Source organism: Engystomops pustulosus, chromosome 9 (genome assembly GCF_040894005.1).
Source record: "Engystomops pustulosus chromosome 9, aEngPut4.maternal, whole genome shotgun sequence".
NCBI classification, from domain to species: domain Eukaryota; kingdom Metazoa; phylum Chordata; class Amphibia; order Anura; family Leptodactylidae; genus Engystomops; species Engystomops pustulosus.
The window spans coordinates 76,697,778-76,709,569 of record NC_092419.1 but is presented as its reverse complement, the minus strand read 5'-3'; the positions used below and the strand labels follow the sequence as shown (position 1 = coordinate 76,709,569).

Here is an 11,792-nt window from a genome sequence, read left to right as displayed (position 1 = left end):
CATACATTTACAAAAATTAAAACCTCCTGTACAAAAAAAAAATTCTTCATTTTGCCGTCTTCTTGCGCTAATAACTTTTTCATACTTTGGTGTATGGAGCTGTGGGTGGTGTAATTTTTTGCGACTTTTGATGACGTTTTCAATGCTTTTATTTTTAGAATTGTACGACCTTTTGATCACTTTTTATTGAATTTTTTATATTTTTCAAAATGGCAAAAAAATGCCATTTGCGACTTTGGGCACTATTTTCCGTTACGGGGTTAAACGCAGTAAAAAAACATTCTTATATTTTGATAGATCGGGCATTTTCGGACGCGGCGATACCTAATGTGTTTATGATTTTTACTGTTTATTTATATTTATATCAGTTCTAGGGAAAGGGGGGTGATTTGAATTTTTAGGTTTTTTTAATATAATTTTTTATGTTTTATTTTTTTTAATAAAATTTTATTAAAATTTTTAGCTTCAGGAAATACAATTACCGGTGAGTAATTACTGATTTCTTGTATGCCCTGAAAGCTATATAAATTCATTCATTTGTAAAGTGCTGCAAAATATAATTGTACTGTATAAAATTATGATGTATTATGTGCATGATATGGCACTGTAATATACATATAGAAGACTGAAATGGTTAACAGACTTTGTTATCACCTAAATGTGGAATTCTACCACACTCTGAATACACAAAGTAGAGAGCTTATATGCAGAGCACCCAGGAGTTCAGAGGCAAGTCACATGTTTGAGTGGACAGGACCATGAGCTCCCCGAAGAGAGAGTTCCTCTTTAAAGTGCTAGTAGTCGGAGATCTCGGAGTGGGAAAAACTTCTATCATACAGAGATATGTCCACAACATCTACTCAAATTGTTACAGAGCTACTATTGGTGTGGATTTTGCTCTTAAGATCCTGAACTGGGAGAAAGACACCGTAGTGAGGCTTCAGCTTTGGGATATTGCTGGTGAGTTTTTGGAATTATTTAGTCAGAATGTCACAGTAGAGTTTTATCAATGCTATTACGTCTTTGTAATCTACCCATAGAATATGGTATCCTTGTATCTGGTGCTACACATAAAGAAGTAAATTTCATCCACGTACATTTACAATACACATATTAGGCCATCAGATGCTCAACGTGTTCACATTTGGTTTATACAGTGCCGTTAAAATATATGTTCCCTTTATATTCCACATTTGTAATATGAAATTAATTTATATCATAAACTCATGAGATTGGACTTTGGCTATTACCACATGCCTAATTAATAAATTGAGTGAAGAATTAATTTAACCTATATAATGCTGTCATTATATGGGTTGAGGTACATGGTGAGTTTTCTTAGTGCTTCAGATTACTTCTAACCAATTCCCCCTCAAAACCATGCCACATTATGCTGAGCAGGGATTGATGCTCAGCTTAGCTATAGTATAGTTTAATGGATCTAAAAAGTTCCAGAAGCCTCTCTTTTTAACAACAGGTATACATGATAAAATATAACAATCCCTATTTTTTTAAAAAAGTAGTTTACTCACTGATAAATGTTTCCATGTTACTTTTACAGCATAAAAATTGGACAGAACTGTCAAATTTGTTTCAAACTGCTCCAACCTGGTTATCTCTAAATATAGAACATGTAGTGTAGAAGCCATCATGTCACCTTGTAGATGAATAAAAAGGCTTTTGAAATGCATAAACTGAAAGCTGTGAAAAACCAGTACTATTAAAGTGTAACTCAAATTAAAATATATTTTTCTTTTATAAAATAGTGCAGGTGATAATAATAACATAGCTAATATATTTGACCAATGATCAATAATTGTACATACTGAATTGAAGCGAAGGGGGTATATAAATATGTAATAACGAAATGTTTTCACAAAGGTCAGGAGCGATTCGGTCATATGACTCGTCTCTATTACCGTGAAGCAGCTGGTGCATTTGTGGTGTGCGACTTGGGTCGGGCTGTTACACTACAGTCGGTTCAGCGCTGGAAAGATGACCTGGACTCTAAGGTCATGCTGAAGAATGGAAAGCCCATTCCAGCGATTCTAATTGGAAACAAAAGTGATTTACTTCCCCATGGAGCACGAGTCCAAAATGTGGAGAACATGGGCCTTGAGCTGGAATTTAAAGATTGTCTTATGACATCTGCTAAGGTAAAATATTAGTGCCTAGAATGTATGTTTTCTTCTACCAAACATGTTTTTGGCATATTATAAGCGGTCCCCTACTTAAGAACACCCGACTTACAGACAACCCCTAGTTACAAACGGACCTCTGGACATTGGCAATTTACTGTATTTTAGCCTTGGGTTACAATAAACAGTTATAACAGTTATTAAATGTGTCTGCACTTAAGCTTTATTGTTAATTGTTAGACTTGTGAGCGAATTTTTAGTTTCTTGGGCCCCAAACAAAATTTATGTATGGGATCCTCCTAATGCACAGCTCCACTCTAAGAGGCAAAGAGTCTCTCACTCCCTGCTCTGTCATTGTTTTAAACTGTATTAGTTGTCCTAAGGACATCAGTGTGGAATTCACCGCCATAACAGGGACCCCAAGCAATCCTTGGTTCTACACTTGCGAGTGTGTTGCAATGAACTCGTATCACACTCGCAACACGTGCTGCCTGCATCTCCCGTCCCGAACGCTGCAAACCAGAACTGAACTCAGGATGTCAGTTCAGTTCCATTGTGCAGCGTTTGGGCCAGGAGATGCAGGCAGCACATGTTGCGAGTGTCATACGAGTTCATCGCATCACACTCGCAAGTAAATCCACTCCTGATTGAAGTGGCTTAAAATAAAAGAAGACATGTCACTGTGAACCTGAAACCTCTCCATTCAAAACTGAATAAAGTATTTGTATTTTGTACTTTGAAATCTTTTTAGGATCACAAATCACCCAAAGCCTGATCTTGGCCCAAACAAATACTTCATGTGGATGAAAATTTGGTTATTTGAAGATCAGGGACAGAAGACATAGCTGTAGCAGCTGCACTCTAAAGATGGTCATACAGTTTAGACAGCTGTTTAATGTTCCTTCAGCCATGCGCTACTCTTCCTGACCCCCCCATCCTTAATATACATGAATGCTCAATGTAGCAGAGCTTGCATGTGCTACTGCTGAAGAGAGGAGAATTATCTGCCAGCCATCTCTGGTGGTATCCCTGTACTGAATCTTCTTTTGATAGAAGAGAGATGGTGTATATCTCTTTAGAACATGGGTGCTCAACCTGCGTCCTGCTACCTGCAGAGCCCACTGTTGACAATAGTGATAAAAAGGCTGTGACAGCGCAACGGATAATTATGAATAACTGGCCAGCTGCAGGCAGGGCACAGTACTGCGGTATTCACAATTATTACCTGTTGCTATTCTCTTCAGGGAAGATGCTTCCTCTGGAGAACGAAGAGACTAGGCAGGGGCGAAACTTGAGGGGGTGCAGAGGTTGCGGTCGCACCCGGGCCCAAGAGGTTTAGGGGGCCATTATGGTGTCACTTTCCCTATTACTATAAACCAGATAGTCGGGGACCTGGCACAGACTTTCAATGGGGCCCATCAGCTTCTAGTTACGCCACTGAGACTAGGGATGGGTTGTTCATGAACGAGCTGGCTCTAAAAGCTGTCTCTTTCAGGTGAACGATATAAGGTGATGATGGGTGGCTATATGCCTGAAAAAGATCCCTGATCTAATTACATAGGGAGTGATTCAGGAGCCAGAAGAGATGGCTCTTTTAGTGAGCTAAGCCTAATGATCCAGCTCAATAAGAAGTGCCAGACTCCCCTCTCACTAACTGAGACTCCAGTGCACACTAGTGATGGGTTGTTCGCCAATGCCTCACTAAACCTCACCCCTAAACAGCTCACCACGTCCCCTTTAACCCTATAAAATCGGGTTAAAAGTGGTATGGTGTGACTGACTGGCCTGCGGCTCCCTATCATATATTTAATAGGGAGCCGTTCAGGAGCCAGAAGAGTCGGCTCTTGTCGGTGAGCGGAGCGTAATGAGCCAACTCACTCAGAAGAGCCGGATTTTCCCATCACTGGTGCACTTGTGAAGTCTGTGTGCTGGGCAAGGCTGCAGTGTGAGAGCCTCCCCCTCCCTCCTGTGTAATGTTACCAAAGACCTGTTCTGTAGTTGGAGGAGGGGAAAGAACAGACAGCGACAGAAATCAGCAGGGTATGGAGGACACAGGAAAGACCCCTGGCCTACAGTCCCCCAAAGTATGTCTCCTTCATGTGTCCCTGTTTGCTTTGTGTGATGTGCAGGCCCTACCCTTCCTTGATCCCCAGTCAGTTATCCTCTTCACCTACCCCCTATGGTGTGGAACAGCATAAGAAAGAACTGCCCATAATAATTGCCTTGTTGCCACCTTCATGTACTGCATTTGAGTCGCGTGTTGAAAAGCAATTAAGACGCAGCAGATAGGAGCTTCATCTGATCTCGGATGCGTTTTCACCAAAATGCTTGCGATCAGGAACGAGGATCCACATGCTTTACAATGTTTGCATGTGTGCAGTTCTGAAGAAGTAGGTATATGTGTAAATGTTTGAGTGTAAAGTGCAGCTTTAGTGTTTGTAATGTAAAGTGCATATGTTATTGTAACCGTATGCTGGAGTTTGTGGAATGTTGGTTTGGTTCACATTGGAGTTTGTTTGGTTGTACATTTTTTTGTACATGTTCAGCGTGTAAATCCGGAAAGCTCCTTTTCTCCCCCTTCTTCTTAGTATAATTCACATACAGCAGGAAAGAGGGTATGAAAAAGCCTGCTCTGGTGGTCTCTGGTATTAGAGTTTATCTTTGGTGGTCTCCAGTTTTATAGTCTGCTCTAGAGGTCTACAGTATTGCCCTTGAGCTCTGGAGGTCTCCTGTGTTATAGTCAGCTCTGGGAAGTTGGGTGTGGGAGGGTGGGGGGGTGGGGGGGTGGCTGTATTATACATTAGTGTTGGGGTTCTCCAGTATTATAGCCTGCTCTATGGCGCATCTAGGGTTCTGCTTACTAGTGTGGCACATGAAACTGAGCAGTCTGACAATGCAGCCTATGGACCCATAAAGGTTGTACACCCCTGCCTTAGGCTACTTTCACATGAACATGTGCTACACCAGAGCACTTCACCATAATTACAACACAGAGATTGCAATGCCCTTGTGACTCTCTGCATTTGCTGGCAGGGGGCCAGGTAACCTTTAATATATTTTTTAAAATAGTGGAAATAGTATTAAAAAGTCTTTGAGAACCACTCACTAGGTGAAAATGTGTGATCCTGATGATATGTTCTTTTTAATGACCCTTCCTAGTATATGAGAGCAGAGCAGATGTCTAATAAGGCTATTTTGCACCAAGTAGTTCCTACACTTTAGTTTTGCTATATTCAATTGTAACTGCACCTTATAGAAAGCAGTGCAAAGAAGTATTGTTATCCCCTAACTGCCGGATAGGGAGTAACAATCTAATGTGTTCTCAAGAATGGTCCTATTCTTGCTAATTCAATCAATTGTTTGAGCATGTCAATACTATGGGAGCACCAGAAATCGCATGGCACAGAACACGACTATCTCTGACACTCTCTCTCTCTTTTTTTTTACATTGTTAGCCTGTGGATAGGGGATAACAATAACATATATAAGGATATGTATACAGTTGAATTCACAGAATTGGAGGAGCTTGGAGACACAGGGGAATAGTGTAAATATACTATATATTCTACAGGGTGGTGCCAATAGTCAGTGCACTCCTATGGCTATTACATGGTGGGTAGATCACATGGTGGGCAGGGTTGGCTGGCATTGCCTATGAATGGGCACCCTAACTCCAAGTATCTGTGCACTTTTTTTTTTTAAATGAACTAGATCGATTTCTATCCACTGGAGCTAAATAAAGTTCCTATTTAACAATATTTCAAGAAACTGAAGGATTTGATACAAAAATTATTTAGTAAATTTGTATAATTTGTAAATTAGAGATTATACATAGACTGGCAATGTGATAACCTGTATGCTCATGGTGTATGCATTAAATCTGTACAATCCAAAGCTGTTGATGACACAGGATATTCCTTCCACAGGATAATGTGAACATCCATGAAGCAATGTCATGTTTAATAAAAGAAATGATTGCAAACAAGGAGGAGAGTGAACCCACAACGGATCCAACCATTGTAAGGCCATCTCATCTGAATTTTAGCTACGCTAAAGGCTGCTCACAATGCTGTGGCACCTGAGTTATGGGACAATGTTGGCGTGAGACGACACTGTGAGAAATGACATGACTTGTGGTGTTTGTCTATGGCATGTGTTGGAAAATTACTGGGGACAGAGGGTCCAAACTGTGACAAACAATAAAAAAAAATTACAAAATACTTTTTTAAAAAATGAAAAAGTGCCCTGCACTATGCAGATCTATACTATTGTATATATGACCTTATTCATTGTACTGAACTTTATATATCATTTGGTTTCTACATTAAACTTATTTTTTTGTTTATATATAAGTTATTGCTGTAGTGTTCAGGTTTTACCAATTCAAATTAATTGAAAACTGTATATTTAGGAGGATAGGCAAATGGTTTGGTGACATAATAGATGTGTGATCACACTAAACTGGTTGGTCCATCAATCACAGTGTCCTTTTCACAGACCAACCACAATTCATAAAAGCATCATAGTAATACAAGGAAACCCTTCCCGACTCCAATCATGATTCCGTTTTTTGCTGGGCTTTCTTGCATCATATATCACTATGATGATCTGAATATATATCACAACAATGCTCAGAGATCCGTCCCCTGCACTGTGGTTGGTAGGTATTTTACAAACTAACCACAGTTGTCTGAAACTGGCCTCACAGATTTTAAAGGGAACCTACCACCACGAATCTGCCTATAAAGGTAGATCGGGTGGTAGGTGGATCAATAAGAGGTGAGCATAGCCCTTTTAAGTGCCAATCTTCACGTCCCCGCACTGTTACGATATCTTTTATTATCTCTATATGTAAATTTTGTTATGCGGTTAATGGGGCATGGAGTAGCCGCAGGTAAGGCTACACGGCGTGGCTACTCCACGCCCCAGTAGCCTCTTTACTCCTCCTACCCACAATCTTCGGCGCGCAGCTCCTCGTAGCTGCACGCCCTCCTCCGACGAGCCTGCTGTCTGCACATGCGAAACAGTGCGGGGACGTGAGGATTAGCCCTTAAAAGGGCTATTCTCACATCCCTTTGATCCACCTACCACCCGTTCTACCTTTATAGGTAAATTCGTGGTGGTAGGTTCCCTTTAAGGGATTAGAAAAAGGTCTGCTTTTTCTAAATCAATTCAAATCTGTCTATGTGTCAGGTGCTGTGCTGTACCTCAACATCCTATGGTACAGCACACGGGTGCCACCCCGATCGGTGCCACTTAGACTCCGGTCTCAGGTATCGACTAGTACCATCTCCCGCTGTGGTCCAAGGGATTCACTGACCCCGCATCCTGACATGGACAGGTGTGGTGCTGTTTCTGGACATGTTTTCTAATTATTGGTAAAACTGGCATTTTACACATGATTAAAAAAAAACTTTATATAAATGTCCTTACTGACACATGGCCCACACTTACTTACAATACTATGTGCAGTTTGCTTGTGTAGTGTGCAGGAGGCGCCAGATTCAGGATCTCAGCACACATTCTTCTTGAATCTGGTCCCTCTGCACTTCCCCGACAGAGTACACACAATGCAACACATTTCTGTCGGACTTTGCATGTTAAATCTGGTGCATGATCCAACTGAGCACGGGAACACCAATTTCGGTGCAGTAATTTGTGCTGCATGAAGAATAGTGCAGCCGCGACACAAAAGGGATGTGTGCGACACATTTGTGGTGCATACAATTCTTAAATACCTGTGCAGGAAGTTTACACCTAAAAGAAGCAAAGTCGGACAAAAAACTGGCGCACAGCACTTAGTAAATGTGGGCCACTGGATCAAGCACTGACCTAAGGCCAGCATGATCAGTCTGTTTATACTAATTAAAGGGACCCTGTCACCAGGGACCGTATTTTCACTAGAGACAGGCCGCAGAAGCCTATTACACCAACATTGCATATATTCCTTTCTGCCTTCTCCAAGCATTTGCATTACAATATATGTGTGTTATAACTTACCTTGCACCCTATCTAAATCCTCTGTGTACTCCCAGGGGTTGGGATTTTGTTTGGACTCCTTTCAAAAAACAACATGTGACTTGTCTGTGCTGCAAACTCCTCAGCTCTGAGCCCCCACCTTTTTGCTCCTGTACAGCTCCTCCCCAGAGCCACACCTTGGACTTAGCAAAGGATTTTGTCAGGGTGCAATGTAACCTATAACATACAATTATATTGTAATGCAAATGGTTAGAGAAGGCAGAAAGGCATATATGCAATGCAGCTGTAAGGGGCTTCTGCAACCTGTCTTTAGTAAAAATGAGGTCTCAGGTTCCCTTTAATAGGTCTAATAAGCTAATTCTGCCCAGAGAATGCAAAAACTTTGAGGGAACACCAAGTCAAAATTTGCAGTATAGGACTATGTCGATATATAAAAGGCAATTAGAGCAGAATCAGAACACAACCTTCAACAATAAAAACTTTTCACATGTGTCGATAACTTGTTAAAAGTTACGTGAAACGTTAATGAACTGTGCACAGTGCTGGGAAGTTTTCTTCTGTATAATGGGACTTTTATTGACTTTAGCTTCTTGGCTGTGAATTCCTCATGAACCTGTTATTCAGTCACCTTGTGCTTGGAGCTATATTTGCCCTCTGTTATATGACCCAGTTCACCTATCTTTGGGTGGATTTATTCTTTAATTATTTGCTAAAATGCATTATTACATATATATTTAGCATAATTCGCACATGCCCTTTTACATTTCTTTTATATTTTGTTTATTCTATATTGCAGTGGGGATACCACTGCTCTATTTTATCTACTACTGTGTTTTGTTCTTTCATTTCCATACGTTTTCCTTCATAAAAAGAAAAAACATAATTTTTCAGCTCACCCCTTTAAGATGACCGCCTTGGTATAGAGCCGTTGCTCGGACGTGGTAACTCCAAGAAAAAAGAGATGGGTTGTCCGGCATCCAGGCAATTAAAATGAATATTTGTTAAATTAAAATTCCACTTTTATTCGGTAATCTTTAAGAACATGGAGACGTCCTATAACATTATCGGGCTGACGCGTTTCGGACCAGCGTCGGTCCTTAGTCGTAGCCTAATGATATGTTGCAGCACAAAGTATTTAAGCATGCAATGGATTGACTGCACAACAAGAAAACTCAAAAAAAGAATTGCAGAACATATCTTAGCAGCAAACAAAAACAGTCAAACAAAGACAAATATATCAGGTCTCTCCAAACACTTTCATGAACAACATGAAGGAAACACTTCTTACTTACAAGTCACTCCCATTGAGAAGGTGTTGGCTGGCTATATACTGGGTGGGGGTAGACTGGCTATAAACAGGGGAGGCTGGCTGGTTGTATACTGGGGGTCTGGCTGGCTTTATACAGGAGCATGGCATTGTTATATGGCAAAGTAGTAGTAGTAATAGTAGTTATATTCCTGTACATAGGGGGCAGTATTATAGTAGTTATATTCTTGTACATAGGGGGCAGTATTATAGGAACTATATTCCCGTACCTAGGGGACAGTATTATAGTAGTTGCATTCTTGTACATAGGGGGCAGTATTATAGTAGTTTTAGTAATGTACATAGGAGCAGTAAAATAGTAGATATATTCTTGTACATAGGGTACAATATTATTGTAGTTATATTCTTGTACAGAGGGGGCAGTATTATAGTAGTTGTATTCTTGTACATAGGGGGCAGTATTATAGTAGTTGTATTCTTGTACATAGGGGCGGTATTATAGTAGATATATTCTTGTACATAGGGGGCAGTATTATAGTAGTTATATTCTTGTACATAGGGGGCAGTATTATAGTAGTTGTATTCTTGTACATAGGGGCGGTATTATAGTAGATATATTCTTGTACATAGGGGGCAGTATTATAGTAGTTATATTCTTGTACATAGGGGGCAGTATTATAGTAGCTATGTTCTTGTACATAGGGGGCAGTATTATAGTAGTTATATTCTTGTACATAGGGGGCAGTATTATAGTAGTTATATTCTTGTACATAGGGGGCAGTATTATAGTAGTTATATTCTTGTACATAGGGGGCAGTATTATAGTAGTTATATTCCTGTACATAGGGGGCAGTATTATAGTAGTTATATTCCTGTACATAGGGGGCAGTATTATAGTAGTTATATTCCTGTACATAGGGGAAGTATTATAGTAGTTATATTCTTGTACATAGGGGGCAGTATTATAGTAGTTGTATTCTTGTACATAGGGGCGATATTATAGTAGATATATTCTTGTACATAGGGTACAATATTATAGTAGTTATATTCTTGTACATAGGGGGCAGTATTATAGTAGTTATATTCTTGTACATAGGGGGCAGTATTATAGTAGTTATATTCTTGTACATAGGTGCAGTATTATAGTAGTTTTGTAATGTACTTAGGGGCAGTATAATAGTAATTATATTCTTGTACATAGGGGGCAGTATTGTGGTTCAAATTTGCTTACCGAAATTTCCCTTTCTTTGAGTCTGTGAGGCAGCACATAGACACGGGACTTTGTTCCTCTAGGTACAAATCAGAAGAGAACAGGTTAATAAGCAGTACAATCAATTAATTAAAAGTCTGGTAGCCCCTCCTGTAAGTAGTAGGGGCAGACCCAGAGCACCTTGTATTTGTAGTAAGCAATAACAAAAAAGAGGGTGAGCAGTCTGTGCTGCCTTACAGACTCAAAGAAAGGGGAAATTTCGGTAAGCAAATTTCAACCTTCTTTATCATCCGTTAAGCAGCACATACACGCCTTGAATAATACTGCTCTGCCAAAGGCTGAACCCTCTGAAGTTTTGATGTCCAACTTATAATGTTTTATAAATGTGGAGGGGGATGCCCACTTAGCGGCTTTACATATTTGTTGTAAAGAAATTTGCCCAATGTACAGTGAGTTAAATGAGCTTTGATCTGAATAGGAGGATCTTGGCCTGAGAAGGAATAGCATTCCTTGATTGTATCTTTCAACCATCTAGAGAGTGAGGTTTTACTTTCTCTTTTTCCCTTGTTCGGCCCATGGAAAAGAAGGAAGAGAGAATCTGACCTTCTGTAGGTAGATGTAATATCTAGAAAATTCATAATTGCTCTCCTAACATCTAGAGTATGGAGAGACTCTTGGTGGTCATCCCGTGGATGAGGAATGAATGTGGGAAGGACGATTTCTTGATTGATATTACTAGAAGAGGCCACCTTTGGTGTGCGGATTAGTCCGCAGGATAATACAGTCCAGTAGGATGCAAAGATACGCAGTAAGAAACAAAATTTTTAATTACCCATATTTTAAAGAGGTTCAAGACATTGGTTCGAATGGAGGACCCCTTAAGGCCTGTAAGACTAGGGGTAGATCCCAAGAAGGAATTGGTTCCTTGATGATGGGCTTCAGCTTTACGATTTGCTTTTAAAAAATCTTGAAATTAGAGAATTGTTTGAAAATTTCAATTCTAATTGCACATTGGTAGCTGTAAAATTCGTACGAGTGTCGTACTTTAATGGGGTATTTTAGTCTGGCCATTCACATTCAATTTCATTATTCTGATATATATATATATATATATATATATATATATATATATATATATATATATCTTCAATTAGATGTTATTTAAAAAAAACGACCTGTGTGAAGATAATTTCTCATA

At 39.8% G+C, this 11,792-nt stretch overlaps 1 protein-coding gene across 1 annotated transcript; it reads left to right on the top strand.

The window, feature by feature from the left end:
• The first annotated feature begins 758 nt into the window (after positions 1–758).
• Positions 759–6,432, top strand: LOC140076860 (ras-related protein Rab-38-like). The gene is made up of 3 exons (XM_072123615.1): positions 759–960; positions 1,882–2,156; positions 6,065–6,432. Exons 1-3 carry the CDS (start codon positions 759–761, stop codon positions 6,218–6,220), a joined length of 633 nt encoding a protein of 210 aa, XP_071979716.1. The 3' UTR covers positions 6,221–6,432.
• Positions 6,433–11,792: the final 5,360 nt, after the last annotated feature.

Excerpts from the sequence above, each read along its gene's own strand:
- LOC140076860 (XM_072123615.1), top strand. The coding sequence starts at position 759 with ATGAGCTCCCCGAAGAGAGAGTTCCTCTTTAAAGTGCTAGTAGTCGGA. Across the intron at positions 961-1,881 it reads TCAGCTTTGGGATATTGCTG|GTCAGGAGCGATTCGGTCAT; the intron begins GTGAGTTTTTGG and ends GTTTTCACAAAG. Across the intron at positions 2,157-6,064 it reads GTCTTATGACATCTGCTAAG|GATAATGTGAACATCCATGA; the intron begins GTAAAATATTAG and ends TTCCTTCCACAG.